The sequence below is a fragment of the Antedon bifida genome, chromosome 6 (genome assembly GCF_963402885.1).
Source record: "Antedon bifida chromosome 6, ecAntBifi1.1, whole genome shotgun sequence".
NCBI lineage: Eukaryota > Metazoa > Echinodermata > Crinoidea > Comatulida > Antedonidae > Antedon > Antedon bifida.
This window is the reverse complement of record NC_136231.1, coordinates 28,109,774-28,129,293: the sequence shown is the minus strand read 5'-3', so window position 1 is coordinate 28,129,293 and position 19,520 is coordinate 28,109,774. Positions and strand designations below refer to the sequence as shown.

The 19,520-nt window shown below is 31.5% G+C and overlaps 1 protein-coding gene across 1 annotated transcript; it reads left to right on the top strand.

Annotated features, from left to right (window-relative positions):
* Positions 1 to 2,586: 2,586 nt before the first annotated feature.
* On the top strand, positions 2,587 to 18,885 carry LOC144844162 (rapamycin-insensitive companion of mTOR-like). The gene is made up of 29 exons (XM_078700912.1): positions 2,587 to 2,632; positions 2,736 to 2,783; positions 5,351 to 5,448; positions 6,005 to 6,262; positions 6,860 to 6,986; positions 7,492 to 7,661; positions 7,919 to 7,986; positions 8,200 to 8,267; positions 8,604 to 8,686; positions 8,938 to 9,025; positions 9,324 to 9,481; positions 9,592 to 9,672; positions 10,013 to 10,113; positions 10,252 to 10,423; positions 10,685 to 10,771; positions 10,897 to 10,943; positions 11,179 to 11,329; positions 11,626 to 11,843; positions 12,002 to 12,128; positions 12,296 to 12,537; positions 12,821 to 13,097; positions 13,246 to 13,338; positions 13,472 to 13,578; positions 14,083 to 15,282; positions 15,567 to 15,711; positions 15,947 to 16,256; positions 16,585 to 16,837; positions 16,940 to 17,078; positions 17,252 to 18,885. Exons 1-29 carry the CDS (start codon positions 2,587 to 2,589, stop codon positions 17,309 to 17,311), a joined length of 5,022 nt encoding a protein of 1,673 aa, XP_078557038.1. The 3' UTR covers positions 17,312 to 18,885.
* Positions 18,886 to 19,520: the final 635 nt, after the last annotated feature.

Sequence of the window (19,520 nt, the reverse complement as noted above, 5' to 3'; positions counted from 1 at the left end):
TAATTGCATATCGTTGTGGTGCCTCATAGGTTGCTTAGTTAGTGTCTTTTTACATGGATATTTGTCGGTTAAAAAGAAACTTTGTAATATCCTACCTAATTCTCATCAACATTTATATTTCAATACATCTTTATTGTTTTACCTCATTATCCACTGAGATGATGATAATAATTAATAAAACGTGCGTGAATATTATAATGATATTTTACAATTTAATATAAATGTTCTTGCCCAATAAGCGTTGCTTAGTTAAGTTCAAGTTAAAATTTATTGTCAAATACAAAGTAAATGAAATTTGCCTTCCAAGGTTCAAATTGCAGTTAAAATAACAACAGTCAAAAACATACAATACTATACAATGGATAAGATAATGTATAAGAAAATATGCTTATGTATAAAACATTATGAACAGTATAAATATTAAAACACTATATAGAATAAAATATAAAACGTCTCAAGTTATCTTTTAAATTAATTAACTGTGTATAGTGTATTTTTAGTCGCGTGCAACGCGAGTCTACAGCTCACTATGTCGGTAGTTTGGTCGGTCGGTTGGTCGGTCGGTTGGTCGGTCGGTTGGTCGGTAAACACTAACTTGAGCACGCGACTGCAGCCATGTACATGGCCTTGTTTACATAGATATTTGTCGATTGGTTGTATATCTCTTTACGAACACTACCAGTTTGCTGTTTTGATTTCGTCCAACTGAAGTATTTATGTTTGAAAGGCCACGTGTGGCAAATGTAATTTTACCAATATTAAGTTGAAAGTAGACTCATTTGAGTGTGTCCAGAGGGCATGCTCAGTGTCCAAATTAGAGAGTGCTCAATGTCCAGATGGCATGCTCAGTGTCCAAAATAAGGACATGTTTTGTCCTGCAGAATAACGACAATTGCGGCGGTATGTAGCGCTTGTCGTGTCTAAAATATATAAACTGTCAACAGAATCTTTGAAATTGAAGAATTGCGCAAACTAATATTAGGCCTATTGCATGTTTTTGTATTATGAATTGTGTTTATTTGGGTTGGGTTTATTTGATGACCTATCTATTAAGGTTCGGTATGTCCTAGGAAGCACACTATTTCAGAAAAATAACTCTCATGAGATTTATGCTGTGTTTGACAGTTATTGTAAAATGTACACAGGCCGTGCTAGGAAACTAAGAATTGCAATTCTATCAAAACTTTGAACTGTTTTATTTCAAAAAGTGTATCAGTATTGTTAGTATATTTTTTAAAGTGTTAATAATGGGACTAAAGAGCATTGTTATGCTTTTGAATTTACGGTCGACAGGTCTATATAATGAACGTTGATTTATTATGCAAACGTGCCCATCGAATTTTAAGTTGAGCAAGAATGTTCCCAATCAAAATGTGACAAATGTTTTAATTTAAGTTTTTCCCCAAATTTATATAGGCCCTAGTTTTTTTTTCTTCTGTTGTTTAAATTGTGTAATTATATAGACGAACCTCGCATGTTTGCCGCTGTTAAGGTGACGTGTATATCCAAATAAATATTATTATTATTAGAGGCATTTTGTATTATCCTACAACTTACTTTTAGTAAAATTCTCATTAAAAGTTATATTTCAATAAATCTTTATTTTTTTGCACTTCATTAACGACTGAGATGATGAAAATGTTGATTCCACAGTTTAATACCGTTGTGGTGCTCCATAAGTTTCTTAGTTCGTTTTTTACATGGATATTTGTCGATTATTATTATTATAATAGAGAAACTTTGTAATATCCTACCAACTTTCTTTGTAGTAAAATCCTCATCAAAAGTTATATTACAATAAATGTTTATTTGTTGTACTTCACTAATAAATAATATAAAACGTACGTGCGTTAATATTTTAATGATATTAGTGTATTTTGTACATTTTATATTTGTCGATATGGTTGTGTCCAAAATAGAGAAATTGTCTAATAAATCAGATGTCCAACATTTTGAAATGAGCGACAGACTGAGTTGTATCAAAATAGAGAACTCTCGAAATAAGAGAATTCAGAATTGTTCAAAGTGTGTTTGGTTTAGAAAAGCGACAGCAGGCCTAGTATTTGTGTTCATAATAGAGCAACTGTCTCCAATAGAGAAATTTAGATTTGTTCAAACTGTGGAAAGTTTGTACATTACAGTAGCTGAATAAACTCATCCATCCAGACCTATTAGTATCTCTATTGGAGAGTTTGTTTGTTTGTTTTTAACAGCAAAATGTGAACCTTGCTATTGTTTTAGCTTTCACACCAGTCCCATCCATTTTACTTATATTCCTGGATTTTCTGTCCCAGTGAAGGACAAGTGAAAATAATTAATACTTTTCAGAAATATAATGTGGTACGTACGTACCGCAAATTGTATTACAGTATATCAAAATACAATGGTCATTATCTTTTATTTTGGCTTGTAATTTATGTTATAAGAAAATAAAAAATGTCATTTAAATAAAATGTGTACATATTCATTATTGGTAGTAATTGGGATTGAACTGAATTGATTGGTACCCAGTAAAACCACCTACAATGTACAAAAAGCATTTCGTCGTAACAGAAAATACGCATGCGCAAACACTTCATTTTTAACATGGCGGCGCCCATGTTACGAATTCGTTCTTATCGGAAAGGAAAAGGTAATAGGCCTACTACTAGTGTGATTATGTATTTGTTGATTTTTGCCCAGGTTATATTTTGCCTATAATAAATTACATTACGTATTAAATGTTTATCTTACAGGTCGTCAAGAAACTGGAGACACAGAGGTGCCGTTAGATCTTAACAAAGGTAAGCCTCCATAGCTAGGCCTAGCTAGGTTGTCAGATACGGAACTTTTTTCCACCACATCAGGGCTTAAACGACGATTGCCGCGGTAGGTTTTGCGACCAGTTAAATGAGGCTTTTGACTTTGGTCCTAACCTAAAAAACAAGGGCGGTGCTTAGCTATATCTTGCTCGGTACTCCTTATTTTTGTAGAACTACGGCCTACATTTAATAATTTTTTTGTGAGTTTTATATTTGAATGATATTAATTATTTATTATATCGATTGTCCAGTTTCCTTCATTTCAACAACACACTCCTAATTAACAGATTGTGTATACTCATTCATATGGTAGTACGGCATATATTTATTGTTTCATTTATGAACAGAAATACACAATTTAAATACTAATATAAATGTACTTATGCCTATATAGTTTGCCTACTACTGATTTGCAAAATGGTTCTTGATTTAAAAAAACGGCTTTGCAATCTTCTACCCTTCTATTTCATTGTTTGTATATCTGCCAACAAAATCACTGCACAATTTTATCGGTTTCTGATCATTTGGACTGCCGACTTATTTCAGTCGTTGACTTTGTTAAGTACAAGGGTTAGGCCAACTTTACTAACCATCATTTTTACTCAGCATTTGCCAAGAGGGATTTTTTTTGTAGAGATATTTGGAATGAGTTGCATGATAAAAATCATTAAATGAAATTGTAAGAATTTATTTGAACCATTGACAATTGTATGTGCAAAAATTGATTTGTTTTCCACAAAAAGGACAAAACTTTACTTTCGCTGCTGGCATGGTGTTTAGTTTTAAAACCCAAATTTCAATCAACATTTTACCAAAGACGGATATTTTAGAGATTTTCTTCCATAGCTTTGGCGTCATGTTTTTTAGCTCATATAATAGTGCACATTTACATTATATTTAGTTTAATAATTACTTTATTTACTTTGTATTACCCAATAAACAACCAATGGAATTGATAGAGTAGTAGTGGGATTTTCTGTATTTGATTAGTTTATTTATACACCTATATTAAATTGCAAAGCTATTAGTTTACTATTTTGTGTGTAATTACAAAGCATAATTTTAGTAAATCTTTAACCAATATAATTTGTGTGCTAATGAAGTGACTATCAGGATTCCCACCAGAGCCGCCTAATAACAGGAAGAGTGAAGCACCTTTATTTGTATAAAAACAGGAAATCAGATGATTTGGTTCAGGTATTCCCAGCAATTCGTTTAGTAGTGGATACAAAGTAATTCATTCAATCTCTAAGAATAAAAGCTAAATTAAAAATTATAATTTTTTTTTTAAATTTAATTTAAGTAGATTGAATTTCATCTATTGAATAGGATTGCCAATAAGAATTTGGCTGTGTGGCATAGCAGTTATAGATAGCGCATACTATAGGTTGGTTTTCCACCACGCATCAAGCCTAGCTTGTTATAGATAGCGCACTCTATAGGTTGGTTTTCCACCACGCATCAAGCCTAGCTTGTTATAGATAGCGCACTCTATAGGTTGGTTTTCCACCACGCATCAAGCCTAGCTTGTTATAGATAGCGCACTCTATAGATTGGTTTTCCACCACGCATCAAGCCTAGCTTGTTATAGATAGCGCACTCTATAGATTGGTTTTCCACCACGCATCAAGCCTAGCTTGTTATAGATAGTGCACTCTATAGATTGATTTTCTGCCACGCATCAAGCCTAGCTTGTCACACAAAAATCTCAAAAAACAATTGCAATTTGGAGAAAGTAATCCAAAATAGAAATTCAACCTATCAAATTGCAAAGATACGTCTGTACATTTATAGGTGTTATAACTTTTGCTGTTATATGACCTAAGAATGATTATCTGATCAATGCAGCAATGCCCTCCATTTTCATGATCTTACTGATATTCAGAGTTCAGGATATTTTAAGATTGACAAATATTGACAATGATTATTATGTAGTTTAGAAAGAATAGATTTATAGTTGTCCCATCCCAGTACAAAGTTCATTAAATAGAGTTACTCTGACAAGATTGATATCTCATTAGTTTAGTCATGGTCTAGTATTTAGTATTATCCAGTGGGTTTATAAATATAGGAACTAGTAAAGAAAGCCCTTGCAAAGCAGCTGGATGGATTAGCACAAACCAGAACAACTTGGCAGGTTGCATCAAGGAAAATTCATTACCTAGTAATCACATTGCTGTCTGTGACTCTACCTTCTGTCGGCATTTTTGTAAAAGTGGAGTGTAGCCAGAGAGGACACCACTATAACGTTAACGATTAGAGTCAGTCTGACGATTTGCCACCTTAGTACCGTTTGTATTTTGTTTAAATACAACACTGTTACAAATACCATAAATGTATTGCAGCTGTAGCATGTACATGTAAGCATTTTAAAATGGTTGTGTCGAGAAATGAAGTGATAAATCAATCTGATATGAAAACAGTTGACAATGTTAAGCTGACTGGCCATCTTAATGGCCTAACAAGTAAGTTGTATACATTTTGTAAAAAATATAATCAATGTGTTTACTTTTCTTTTATTATTAATGTTGTTGTATTGATTTTCACAGCGCCACCTGAAAATTTAAGAGATATTCTTTTGAATGTCACAAACAGTAGTGAAGTATTGTACGGAAGAAGATTGAGTTATCTAAACAACTTTGTGAAGGTAAGAATGTTTGTGAAAGTAAAAGAGATCCACCAGTTAGGGTTTAGTTATAGAGACTTGGAAAGCAGATGTTTGTGATTGGACAAGGAAATGCTAGAGTGTAGGTGCCACAACAGTCCAATCAACGCATTCCCCTTTCTGGTGGAAACACATCACTTATCAATGTCAATGTGATTACTTTTGGAAAATCATCAGTTTAATGTCAATGTTATTAGTTATCTGCAATATGCGGATAACTCCTTGTTGTATTGAATCAATATTTTTTTTCTGTATTATTCTTCTTTCTTCCTTATTTCTGAGTCGCGTTTCTCTAAAATGTGTAAACATAACATTTCCTAACTTTGACAACATGTGGACATTTACCTGAAGTTGTGCACCTCCTATTTTTGAAAGACGTCTTGTAATTTCACCTATTCTACACTGTATGTAATATATATACAGATTATACTGTTTATACTGTATATACTGTATATACTATATGACACAAAATTGACAGAATGGAAAAACATCAGTTTTCAATGTCAATGTGATTACTTTTAATGTAATTTTTTTTCAGCTCCTTGATTCTGTATCAGATGATGATAAACTTGGCTTTACAATATCAGAAATTGTGTACTGCCTTAGAGTAGCTCTTGTTGATAACTCAAAGGAGGTGCGGGCAGGATGTTTGAGAGCATTACGTTATCTTTTAAGGAATTCTACAATATTACAAACCATGTTAGATTTACAAATTGATATTCTTGTTGGTAGATGTTTAGATTTTTGTCAAGACAATGATGTTGAAAGAATTCAATCTATGCGTTTCATAAGACGTGTAAGTTATTTTAAATAATATATACAGTAGCTGTTATATACAGTAGCTGTTATATACAGTAGCTGTTATATACAGTAGCTGTTATATACAAAAGCTGTTATATACAGTAGCTGTTATATACAGAAGCTGTTATATTTGTAATGTGATAAACAAATCAGGTATTTAATTGGATTTTGATTTTTTTTTTGTAATACATGTTGTTTTGTGTCTTGTTTGTAGGTCATTGTCCTTTCTGTTGTATTTGTATTCATATCCAAGTAGACATACGTCAATAACAATGAGTCACTTTTGAACTTCCTCATAGCCATAATAAATACATCTTATGAAATGTTGTACTCAAATATAATTAATTCACATGGAATTGGTTAGCCTATAAAAACACTGTCAAATTATCTTGTATCAACAAGACTTCTAACTAGACATGTTAATTTGTGGAAATTATTAATTTCCTTAACAAGTCCCAATAGCTGCTAGTTTTAATATGTTTACTGTTAAAGACATCAGATCAAATCCACCTGGTTAACCAAGGGAACAGATTTTATTATGCTCTGTTTTATGAATTGAAGTTGAAATTGTAAAATGTTTACAATTTTATAGATTCTTACTGTAGCACCACAACTGTTTCCCCAATCACTGGCAAATGTTTTAGTTGCTATAGCAAATGATGGTGACAGTGAGAGAGATCGACTACAAAGGGCTTGTCTAGCAACTTTGTGTGAATTGGGTAATGTACATTCATAGTTCATTTGTAAAAGCCGTTTATTGTAAATACTCTAAAGGCCTACAATTATTTACACATGGACTCAGATCACCGAATTATTGTTTTACTCTTAAGCCTAGTTCCCACTAGGACGTAACGCAAGGACGTAGACGCAACGCAAGCGAGTTGACCAATCACACGCGACTGTTCGAATAATCCATCGAGATTGGTAAAATCACTTTGCGTTGCGTCCTTGCGTTGCGTCCTAGTGGAAACCAAGCTTTATTTAAATACTTCAAATACATCTTTTTCATACATCTTTTTCATACATCTTTTTCATACATCTTTTTCATACATCTTTTTCATACATCTCAAATATCTTGTAATAATGAAATTGTATATTTTAAATTCACTATATCCATGTTTGCTCTTGCTCATCTCTTTTTCTAGAGAGTATTTATTATCTCAGTGTCAATTGTATTTATTATCTCAGTGTCAATTGTATTTATTATTTTATATTTATCATCAGCAATTAAAAACACAGATGTATTTGCCCAAGCTGGTGGAATTGCAACATTGATACGGAACATCTTGGGTTCACAAGTTGATAGGATTAATGAGTCTGTTATTATGACTATTATGCACCTTTTAAACTATCCACACACCAGGTGTCATCTACGCTCCAGTCTTGATCTTGAGGTTAATATTTATCTTTATCATTAAATTGTCCCCTTGGACGCCATTGCCATGTTAATGTTACATAATAGTTATTATATTATAACTATTTTACATTACTTAGCCTATTGGTAAACACATTTGGAATGTTCTTGTCATGAATGCGTTTGTAACTAATCATATTCAGTTCTTTTGCACCATAAATCTCAATCATATTGAGATACAGTAATTGTAGAAGACAAACATAGTAGTAAAAAATAAATTATATTGTTTTCTTCCAGCAAATTTTAGCTCCATTTACAGATTTGAATTACAAGCATACAGGAGAAGTTTCAGACCAACACCAAAGGTAAACAATTACTATATACTAAATACTACAAAATTAGCTCTATTAAAATTATAAAAATGATTTGATTCTTGAATACGATCAAATAGATCGCAAACACTGCCTGTTGTTTTGAAGTTACCCTTATTTTATCTGAAATGACTCAGTGGAGTATTATAATTTTATTGTGTTTTTTAAAATGAATATTGTAATAATTTTGTCTATTATTTTTTTAAGTGAGGAGAGAGAGATTATGTTCAGATCCAGCAGAATAGCCATTATTTCAATGCTTCGCTCTTGGCCTGGTAAGGTGTAAACAATTATATGTTGTCATATACATAGATTCTAAATTTCACACAAAGAAATAAACCACTTCTGCCCCAAGTAGACCAGCCAAAATGGCTGAATTTCTTTGCTGTTTACTCAGAATTTGACAAGTAAAAATTAGTAATATGACCAATTATGCACAAGATAGAACCTGCAATCTACTATAATTACTGTTATAACTAACAATTAAGTAGTTATGAACTAGGTATTAGCTATATGTCGTTCCCCGTTAAGGGTCTGATTTTTATGATAAATACATTATCTCTGTGAATTGGCATTTACAAACTTGTGACTGATTTGTGATTTGTTTACAGGTATGATAAGACTTTGTAAGCCAGAATCTGGAGGTCTTCACTCATTGATAAACATTTTGTGTATCCCAAATGAGGAAACTAGGGTGAGACTACTACTGTACTTTAAACTGTTTTGCTCTTACTTTCACCTATAATGTATTTAGATTTTATTTCTAATTATTGAATTGAAAAAAAAAGAAATTATACAGTGCAAAAACGTAGCGTATTTGATACAGAACTTACATACACCAGCCTGTCTATGTAGCTATTTATTATCACAAATTGGGATTGCTTTTCATACATCAATTCCACATTTATTTATTATATTCTTTCTTGCTTTCAATTTAACTTTTAGAAGCATATTATGACCTTGATATTCCACCTATTCCATTTACATGTTCCGGACTGGACTGATGATTTTTTTGTAGCTATTATCACATCAGGTAATAAAAACTATAAAAAATATATAAGATTTTCCTGGCATTATATTGAATATCTCCAGCTGGCAATGCTAACTAAATTAAACTAAACATCAAATGTTTTGTCATTTTATACATTTTCAACACCATATCTGAAAACACTAGTGTTCTTTAATTTTATATATACATTAGATATTTAAAATGCTATGGGCATGTGCTGTCATCTTTAACAGTTGTAGAGTGTTTATAGCTTTGTGTTACTAAGCTTCAGATAATATTTCTAAAAATGCAGTATTATTTAAACTATAAAATTTGTTGACAGATGCATCTCATTGGCAGAGTAGTTGGTCATTATCAGAAGGTTTTGTAGTTGAAGAAGCTAAAGTTATTTTACCACATCTTGCATCATCCAGAACAAATCTAGTAGAAAATCACAATGCACTGTTGTTATCAGCATTTATCAATGCGGGGTTACTTGAGGTATGTCTGTTGAATGCAATTTAGAATCATTGATAATTTATGTGTTTGTTTATCACTAATTGCATAGATAATGATGTTATATTAAATATTGTATTGTTTCTGTATCTTAGAGCCTAGTGGAAGTCATCACATCTGGAAGTGACCACCTTGCTACCATGGCAACTGTTCTTCTTGGAGAACTGCTTCATCTGGTAACATTTTTTTTTCAACATTAAGTACTAAACATACTTGAACATTACTTTATTTTATTCAATTACTGTACAAAATGTCAAATCTTTTACTATGGAAAATATATTATTTGAAGATTAAAACCCCACACCACGTAGGATAGCTTTTTAAATACTTATACAACTCATGTCTTGCCTAATACTTATACAATCATGTCTTGCCTAATACTTATACAACTCATGTCTTGCCTAATACTTATACAACTCATGTCTTGCCTAATTTTGTGTCAAGCTAATAGCCTTCTCAATATTCTAATTAAATTGTATAAAATATATAATTAGTTATTTTTAATTGTATTACTAGGCAAATAGATTGTTACCCCCAGAGTGCAGTCATCATTATCATTGCCTTCCAACATTGATGTCAATAGCAGCTGCCTTTAATATACCACCACTCCAAAGAAAGTAAGTAATGCATACAGTATTGCAACAATCAGTTATTTGATTTTTTTAAATATATTGTAACCAAGATTTCATAGTCTGACCAGTAGTCTGTTTTTAGTTAAGAAATATACTGAATATTAGGTATACATATTTTAACAGTCGTGCAAATGCAGCAGTAAATCATCTTAACACGCTACATGAAGTTAAAAAGACTGGAAATGTTCCAAGAAGTTTGTTCTTGGATAACATCATGTCACATCAACGAGACTTAGCAAATGAAAGAAAGTCCGACAAGGCAGCTAAAGAAGATTTAAAACAATTCCTCAACAAGGTAAAAGAATAAATATTATATTAAGTATGCAATTCCCATTACTTCATAAGGGTTTATTAAAGGTAACTTGTGGGGGTGGGTCTGATTTTTTGTTTTGTTCTTTTATATTTTTATATGCATCTTGTTGTTTTGCAAGCTCCTGTAATTTCTTCTGTTTTGTATGTCTTATGTCTTCCTTCATACGTGCATTTCACACTTTACTCCAAAACCTGTGAACAAATAATGCAAGGTGAAGTCATCATCTTTTCATATTGTATTTAGGATTTAGAAGAAGCTATTAAGAATTCCAATGTGTTGACAGATGAGCCTATTAAGTGGAATTGGGATTTATTGAGCACAATATTTAAGGTAATCATCAACATCTATATTAACACTATACAGATACATTATAGTTTTACGGTTTAACAATTATTTGCACCAACAGCACTTTTTTATTAAATGCTGATATCTTCATTTTGTCATCTTTCTTTCAGTGGTCAAGTCTTGTTCTTTCAAAGTCAGAAGATGCAAATGTTGTTAAGTAAGTTTTTTAGCAACTAAAAGTCATTGATTCATGCTCTTTTTATATCAATTTGGTCTGAAACACATTAAATAAGGCAGACTTTGTGCAAGCCATATGGTCAGCCAATACTTTTGTTTTTGATGACAAAAATCTACATATTTGGTTTAATTGTAAATTCTTTGTTAAATTGGCCTAATTGTTGGATAGTTTGCTGAAACCAATTTGTTTTTATTTCCCTGTATTTCTGTTTCAGATTTCTCAGGAATATTGCTTACTTCTACAGACCCCAAAGTAGTTTGTTCTGTCGTAAACATTTAGACAAATTAAAAGTGAGGTCACAAGAATTGCAACAGTATACTGTAGTTGGCATTCAATTCGTCCAGTTCCTTGTTTGCTCTATAGAGGTAATATTTATAAGATTTAAATAATAATAATAATGATACAGTCAACCCAATACCTGACACCTTTGGGACCTTTTGGATCTCAAGAAAAATCTGGTTTTGTAAAAATGTTCCGGTTTTCAAAGAGTTTGATATTGGGAGATTGTACTGTAATACTTGTAAAGAAAACAATGCTATATTATAATAATTTTCAAATATTTTTACTTCATTATTATTGAACAGAAGTTGCTAATAAAAACATTTGTATTGATTTTATTCTGTAATAATCGTAATGTAATTTTGTTTTTCAATATCTGTAGCCTGAATGCCAGCGTATTTTATCAGAACTAGTAGAAGACATTGTGGATTGTATTGGGGAGATACTTTTATCTCCTGCTAACAGTGTATCGGGTCAGGCTGTTTTTAGTCCTCATAGTCTACACACAACGTTAAGTCAGGATTATATGCTTTTTCTTGGAACGCTTTCTGGCAGTTTGCAAGGAGAGAAAATCCTTGAAAAACATGGTGCATTCCAATAGTATGTATGCATTTGTTCTTTTTAGTAATATATTTATATTTCAAATATTTATTATGTAATATGATTTTTTTATACACAAATTTTATTATGTTGTTATCTACTAACAATTAGAGTATATTCAATTAATTCACCAAATTGGTAATTTCTTCAAAATTTAGCTTTTTAGATTTGTGTACATTGTCACATCATGACAGTTTGTTGCGGCTTATTATAACATGTTTGGATTACAAGAGAGATGGCCTGGCTAGAGTGATCCTCACAAAAATGCTCTCTTCATCTGTAGATGTATGTATTTTATTATTACATAAGATGTATATTTAATGTATGAGTAATATTGAAATTAACTTAATCTATTTTTTAGATAAAAGTTTCAGAAGTTTTTATTTGCAGAAAAATGAACATCTGACTAACCAACACACTGTAAACATTTGTTAATAAATTATTTTAATTAGGCTGTGAGGTTGTACACAACAAGCCACCTGCGTGTCCTTTTAAGAGCAAGAATACCATATTTTCACAACTGGGGTATGGAGTTACTAGTCATGCAATTGTATGATAAAAACAAAGCAATAGCTTTGGAATCAGTGGATATAATTGATGAAGCGTGTGAGGATGAAGCTAATTTGCATAGTCTTGTACAAATAAGACCAACTGTATTGCATATGGGAGATAGAGGAGCTATATTACTAACAAGGTATTTCATTATACTTTTAATTGGATTTTATCCATTTTGTTATTTCTTGAATTCAACAAACTTATATGTAAATGTAAATTAAAATATAACTTTTACAAAGATGTAGCAAACCTATACAAAAGAATAAATACCTGTTATCCAAATTCTTTGGTTATTTTTATTTCAACTACTTTATTCAATAAAACAAAACACAAACTGTATAGAGCACAAAAATGTAAGAATATATTCTACTACTTATTGTGGCATGTAAATGCGTTATTAATTGTTAAATACTGTTTTCTAGGTTCTTATCTACAACAACAGGTTTTAGATACCTATCTGAAGTTAACTTTGTTAACCATGAGCTTCAAAAGTGGTTCAACAGTTTCAACAAACGTTATGTAGTTCTTGTTGAAACACAAATGAATGAAGCTTTTACAAGTTATATTAAACCAATGTATGAAGGAGCATTTGTTAGAAGAAGTCGTGATGACCGAAAGAACAAAGATGTGTTTGTTCCTGCACATTTATATGGACAGCTTGTTCAACACAAAGGTGGAGCTGACCTTATAGATGAAGAGGTTTGTGCTTTATTTGATTTGATGTGATCATTTTCTGTTCAATAGTTTTATTTTATTTCATAATCACAGTTTTCTTTTTGTGATAATCTTGATATAATTCCATCATATTAATTCAATATTCACTCATTTGGGGGTGTTTTTTTCTTAGGATTATCTAAGTCAATTTTGTCGCACAATTCACTGTCCTGACATGGTGACGTGTGATGGAGTTCTTACCTTGAAGGCTGCCCTCTGGGCCGTGGTAAGTTTTTTAACATTTTTATTGTAGACCGTTTTTTTTTTTTTGAAAAGGAATAAACTTTTAAAATAAGTTAAAATGATAAAACAGTTGTCATTGGTCTTTGATTAAATGATTTGAGATTGGTATTTTACAGGGTCATATTGGAAGTAGCAATTGGGGGTTAAAACTACTTGAAAGAGAAGAAATCATTCCAGACATCATCCGCCTTGCTGAAGAGTGTGAGGTTTTTTCAGTCAGGGGGTAAGTAAAATAGACAAAGATTTTCTTTGTCACGTTTTTAATTTTTCAAAACTTTCAAATGATACCTTATACCAAGGAATTACTGTAATAGCAAATTGTTTTCTTTTTTTCAGTTCACATAATTCTCATGCTACAGTATATAACATAATTTATGCAGTATTATAGGCAATTTTTGTGATACAGTGTCATACACGATATGATACGAAAAACAATAAACACAATGTTAAAAAAACAGTTAAACAACATTGAATATCACAATCTGGTTATACATTATTTTCAGTTTGGCCATTCTCATCACCAAGATATTCAAAAGATTTCCTTGTACAATTTGCAAATAAATATGGGTATCAACATCATGGTGTATATACATTACATTACAGTGTCAAATGTGACATTGTTCCTACCATACAGGTGTATAAAACAGCTAATTGCCAAGTTATGTGCTTGTTGTCAAATGTTTACCGTATTGATTGAACTTTATTTTAAAAACACATTTATTTTTAGGACATGTTTCAATGTGCTGGGCCTTTTAGCAAAGACTAAGCAAGGTTCTGGCATACTCAGTAAATTGGGATGGGAAAGCATTCGACATAGTAGAAATGAGCAGTGGCCTGTGGTAGAAGAGCAAGAAGGTATCTTCAGTGAAAAAGAACTTGTAGAGAGTACATCAATGTCAAGTTTTGATAGTGTCAGTACAAGAACTAACAGTCCTTCTCCATATCAATTTGATGAATCAATTGTTAACCAAGAGCCTGAAAGCTTGTTTTTTGTTACTGGTGACAATGTTGCTGTTAGTCCAAAGTCTACCTTCTTTTTAAGCATTGATGATAAAGGAGAACATAAACTGGCTACTGGAGCACAAAAAGCTCCTCATCTTGAAAGTTCAGTAAGGTCAAAAAACAAAGATAAGATTGGATTTCCACTTTATCAAGCAGCGGACACAGATGGTTATAGCAAATGTAATTCTGGTATTCGCAGAGAAATTGCAGCTAATCAAGACAGACGTATTCCAAGGACAAATGATTTGAGACGAGTTAAAACAATGCCTTCAATGGAAGGAAATGATGACTCTTTATTAAAGAGTCCGTTGCAAAAGATACGAAGTAATAGTGACAGTAAAGCCAGGTCAAGGAACGTAATAACTAATTCACATTCCCAACATAGCATACAAACCAAACCAAGAGCCCACACAGACTCTGCTTATCCACCTCCAACAAATACTGCCAGAGATCGCAGTCAAAGTCTCAAATTTAGAAGCAATAGTAATGAAAGTTCTGGTCGTGGAAGTGCTGGTTCCAAAAGTAGAAGTGAAAGCTTTACAACTGACACAACACAAACAAGTGGAGTAAGTTCAATGTTATCACACCCATCAAGTCCACACCACGACTCATCCATGACTAGTCTAAGTACAGTCATGAGTGGACAAACTGTTAAAACTGTACATTCTTCGGATGCTACAAGGAGACAATATAACTTACATCGAACTCCTAGCTTTACACAAAGAGTTTCAAGGACTCTTCCAAGAAGTTTTGGAAAGAACTCTGGTGGAACGTTTGAAACTAATGCAGTATTTACAAGTAGGCGGGATGCTAATGGGTATGCAGCCTTGCGTGCTCTTCAGTTACACAGAAGACTGTCTGTGGATGATTGTGGCCTTATAAACACTTTCCAAGATGATCATTTAACCAATTCTAAATTTCCTTTGTAAGTTTAGTATACAATACATTATATTCCTGCATGTGGTTATTATGTTATAGTATGTAGTTGTAATATTTCCTAATATAAAGAATTTTGTACCATTTAAATAAACAAAATAAATAAGAAAGAAGTTGCCAAAGAACTATTTCAAAATACTGTACCGTTGCAGCCAATATTTTCACATTTTATTTCACCACCACTCAACAGTGACAATAACAGAGTTGAAGAAAAAACATAAATTCTTGCAGTCTTATTTATGAATAATGCTAATATCAATTCATCTATTTTAGAAGCAGAAGTTCTGGATCTTTAACTGGTTTCATTAGCAATAGCATGCCATGTATACCATCGCCCAAAGCTAATCAAAGAATTACATCTGCTGTTGGTGGGTACATGGGTCTCTGCTTACCTGTAGATGTCCATCTTATTTTTCATGTAAGTATGTTAACATGTTAATGCCTTTACTACATGTGTGGGTTTGGAGGGTGCATTTAAATGAGCAAACATTTATGTGTTTCTCAATTATATACAAACCTACGTGTAGGAATTTCAATGACAATATATGATTAATAACGCATAATAAATGCATTGGACATAAACATGTCTTCCATCATTAAGATAACAATGTATGGAAAATAACTATTCTCACCATTAGATAATTTGTTTTCAGGATGATGAAACGTTATACCGTCAAAATTGCTTTACATTAGCTGAAAACTGCCAGTCCCAGCAGCTTCAAGTGACCTGTGTTGATAATGTACGCTTTACAAAACACAAGAACCTAAGTACTTCATTCCCAACCTTGTTACCATTATCACCACAAGAATCTAGTTTACCAGAGTCTTATCAATCCATTGGTCACGTTACACGAAACAGTTTACAAAGAGACAAATATAACTCGCAGCAGGCAGATGATGATATTCATTTAAGACAGTATTGTTTCCGTTGCTCTAAAGATGATGTTACAGATGATGAAAATGGTAAATAGTCTTTAAAGTCTTTGAATGCATGGCTTTTTTAAAATATAACGTTTTAAAAGTTTATTATATCAAATATTTAAAACTAAATTTGTATCGAATGTTACCAAAAAATGATGTGCAATTTGAAGTAGCCAATCCTTGTGTTATTGTGGTGTATTGACTAAACAAATATTCCATCATTATTACTAATTACAAAATTATCTATTTTTCTTAAATTTGTAATTTTTAGATTTATTGTTCAAATAGGACTAAATAAGTATTTTTATTTGAAAGCTGATGTAAAAAACATTTGCAAAACATCAGTAATACTATTGCTATATTATTTCAGATTATGGACGATTACGATCTGTTAGTGAATGTGAACCATTAGACAATCTTCCAGTTGAGAATTCAATGGAAAAGGGAGAATTTTCTATGAGTCCATCAAGCGATGTCAGTAACTTTTCTCGTCTTAGCTCATCTAAGTTCATGTCATACAATTCAAATCATGGTTATCAACTATTAAGAAAGGAACTAATGCAGTTTATTAGCAATATGTGCAGCTCAGTAAGAAGGAAAGCCCAAGAACAGGGTCTATTAAAGTAATTATTATTTATTTATTATAACAATAACTAAATATTACAAGTGTATTTTCCTTATTTGATTTGGTAACTGACAAGTTATTCTATATATATATTTTTTAGTTTAAAAGAGAAGTTTCCACATATTTTTGAAGACATTTGCCTTTATTCGGATGTCTGCCACACATTAGCAACCCATACTTTCCGTCTCTCTGCCAGAAGATTCATTCAAGAACTCTTTCAAGAAGTAAAATTTGATTCCGTAAGTTTACAGAATATTACCATTAATACTATACCCAATTCTAATTATCTTCTTACTAACTACTGTACTGACACCTATCTCTTTAGATTCACCTTTTATTCTCCATAAGTTTTCCAGTTATTTCTCCTTCTTATCAGAACTTCTTTTAAAATCACTTTCATTGTTTATTTTAGATTATTGATATCCCACAAGCAATATTAGCTGACAGTAATAAAGTAAGCAATCTGGAATAAAAAGAAATGGTAATTACTGATGGAGAAACTACTGTACCAAATCGGTATCAAATCGGCTGTTGTCTTGGCTACATCTAATAGGTGTACTTACTTACTGTAAGCTGTTGTACTTGGCAACCAATCATGTACTTTGATACATCTAAAATGGTGTACCAACTTAGCAACCAATCATGTACTTTGATACATCTAAGCTGTTGTACCATATAAGTTTCTTTTGGACTACGTACAAAAAGTTACTTTTACACATCATCAACCTAGACATAATAAATTGCATTAGATAGTTTACAATAATTGAATGATAGTGGATATAAATATGTAACTGTATTATTGTATTTTGTGATGATAATAAATTACTTGTTATATTCCTAATTAACTTAAAAAGTAAGCAAAGTATAATGTATTTTAATTTGTACATAAGTATTAGAAATGTATACATACACAAATTGATATAATATTATAGTCTTCTATTAATGTATTTGGTATAATTTCTTTTCATTCATTATTGCTCTCAGAAATCTCTGTGACCATAGAGTGAAATCTGTCATTTTCATATTGAAATTTCATTAGACTTAGTTTTCAAATACAATTTTAATATTTGTAGCACATATAAGCAGCAACCAGTGTAAAAATAAAGAAAAACGTCTTCTCCCTATTAGGGTTTTTTTAAATCTAACCAATATAACATAATAATGCTCATACTCTTCCATTGATCTTTCTATTCATTGCCTACTTATAGAGTACACAACACAAATTCACATATTAGGTCATAACATGGTTTATTAATAATATGTTTATTTGGTACATAGTTGTTGTACAATGTTGTTCAAAGGCATTTGTCTTTGCAGTAATAGATGTATCAATGGAGTTTAGTGCAAAACATGTTTTACTTTCACCTTTACTCACTCGAGTGACCGAATAAATATTTAGTATTTATTATTATTACATTCATTTGTTTTGTGTAGTGATTATATTTTAGTTTGTATTGATTGAATAAAGTCTATCCAGTTTTAAATGTGCAATACAAAAGAAAGTAATATATTGTGCAAGTTGATAAAACAGCTGAATTGTAATAGAGTCCCTGATTGAGGAAAAAGTATGCCCTACCTAGTAAATTACAAAAAACATATCTCCACATATTCATTTACTGAAGATATATGTTTTTACAATCATTCAAAATGCTGTGATTTTACCTAAACTACAGTAGATATTTTGAATACAGTTGAATAGTTCATGCATCATTTAAATAAGGCATTGTAATAATCTACACAGATTGTGGAGTAATGCAGACCATGCACTTTTTGTGAAATGCTGTTATAGAGAATAGCCCAATGAAAAGAATTTTAGTTAATGTCTAGTAATTCTAGTAATTGTTAGTATTTTTGTAGTATATTCATCATAATGTTGTTACAGGAAAATAATTTAAACATTTAGCCAAAGTTGTGTTTCCACTTTATTTTTACTAGATTGTGAAAATCATAAACAAATAATTGTACTATTTTTAAAAAGATAATTTGCATTGTTTTTACATGTTTATTTTTACAATGTTTCAGCTGGAACTGATTAAAAGATTAAGAAGCAAAAATGATGTATCCTTTTTTTTTTAAGGTTGAAAATTGTTTATCTGTCTACACTATCAAACTAGTTTGACACAAAAAATGGTAGTGATATGCCCAGATATAGTATGATATGACATCATCATGTCCATATATGGGCACATCATATGTTTTTGTCAAGGCTTTAATTAAAGAGAAAGGTCTGGCTCTCTGCATGTTACTTCACACCAGGTACAGAAGAATGATGATAGAGGCGGTGTTTTAATGGCAAAGGGTGCTACGGGCACAGTCCACGGCCGACCCAGTCTTGTACTGAAGAGATGACCCAGTATAAAGAGAAATAAATGTAAAAGAACTTCTGTGACAAGACTGAGATTTGATAAAAATAACTTGACAATTGACAGTTTGTACAATATGTAGCTGGGCCATGGGAAAACGAAAGTTTACTTATTGCAGGGAGGTATAAAAATAAGTTTATACCTCCTGCTTATTGTATTTTTGCACTTTCTATTTATTCTTTTCCTTTTTTGTTTATGTAATCATTGTTATTTGAAACCCTGTGGGTTACAACATTTGGATTCTATTTAATCTTTCAATTTTATCAGGCTTTTTAGTACTCTAATTTCGGCCTTTAATTTCAGGTCACTGAAGTGTGA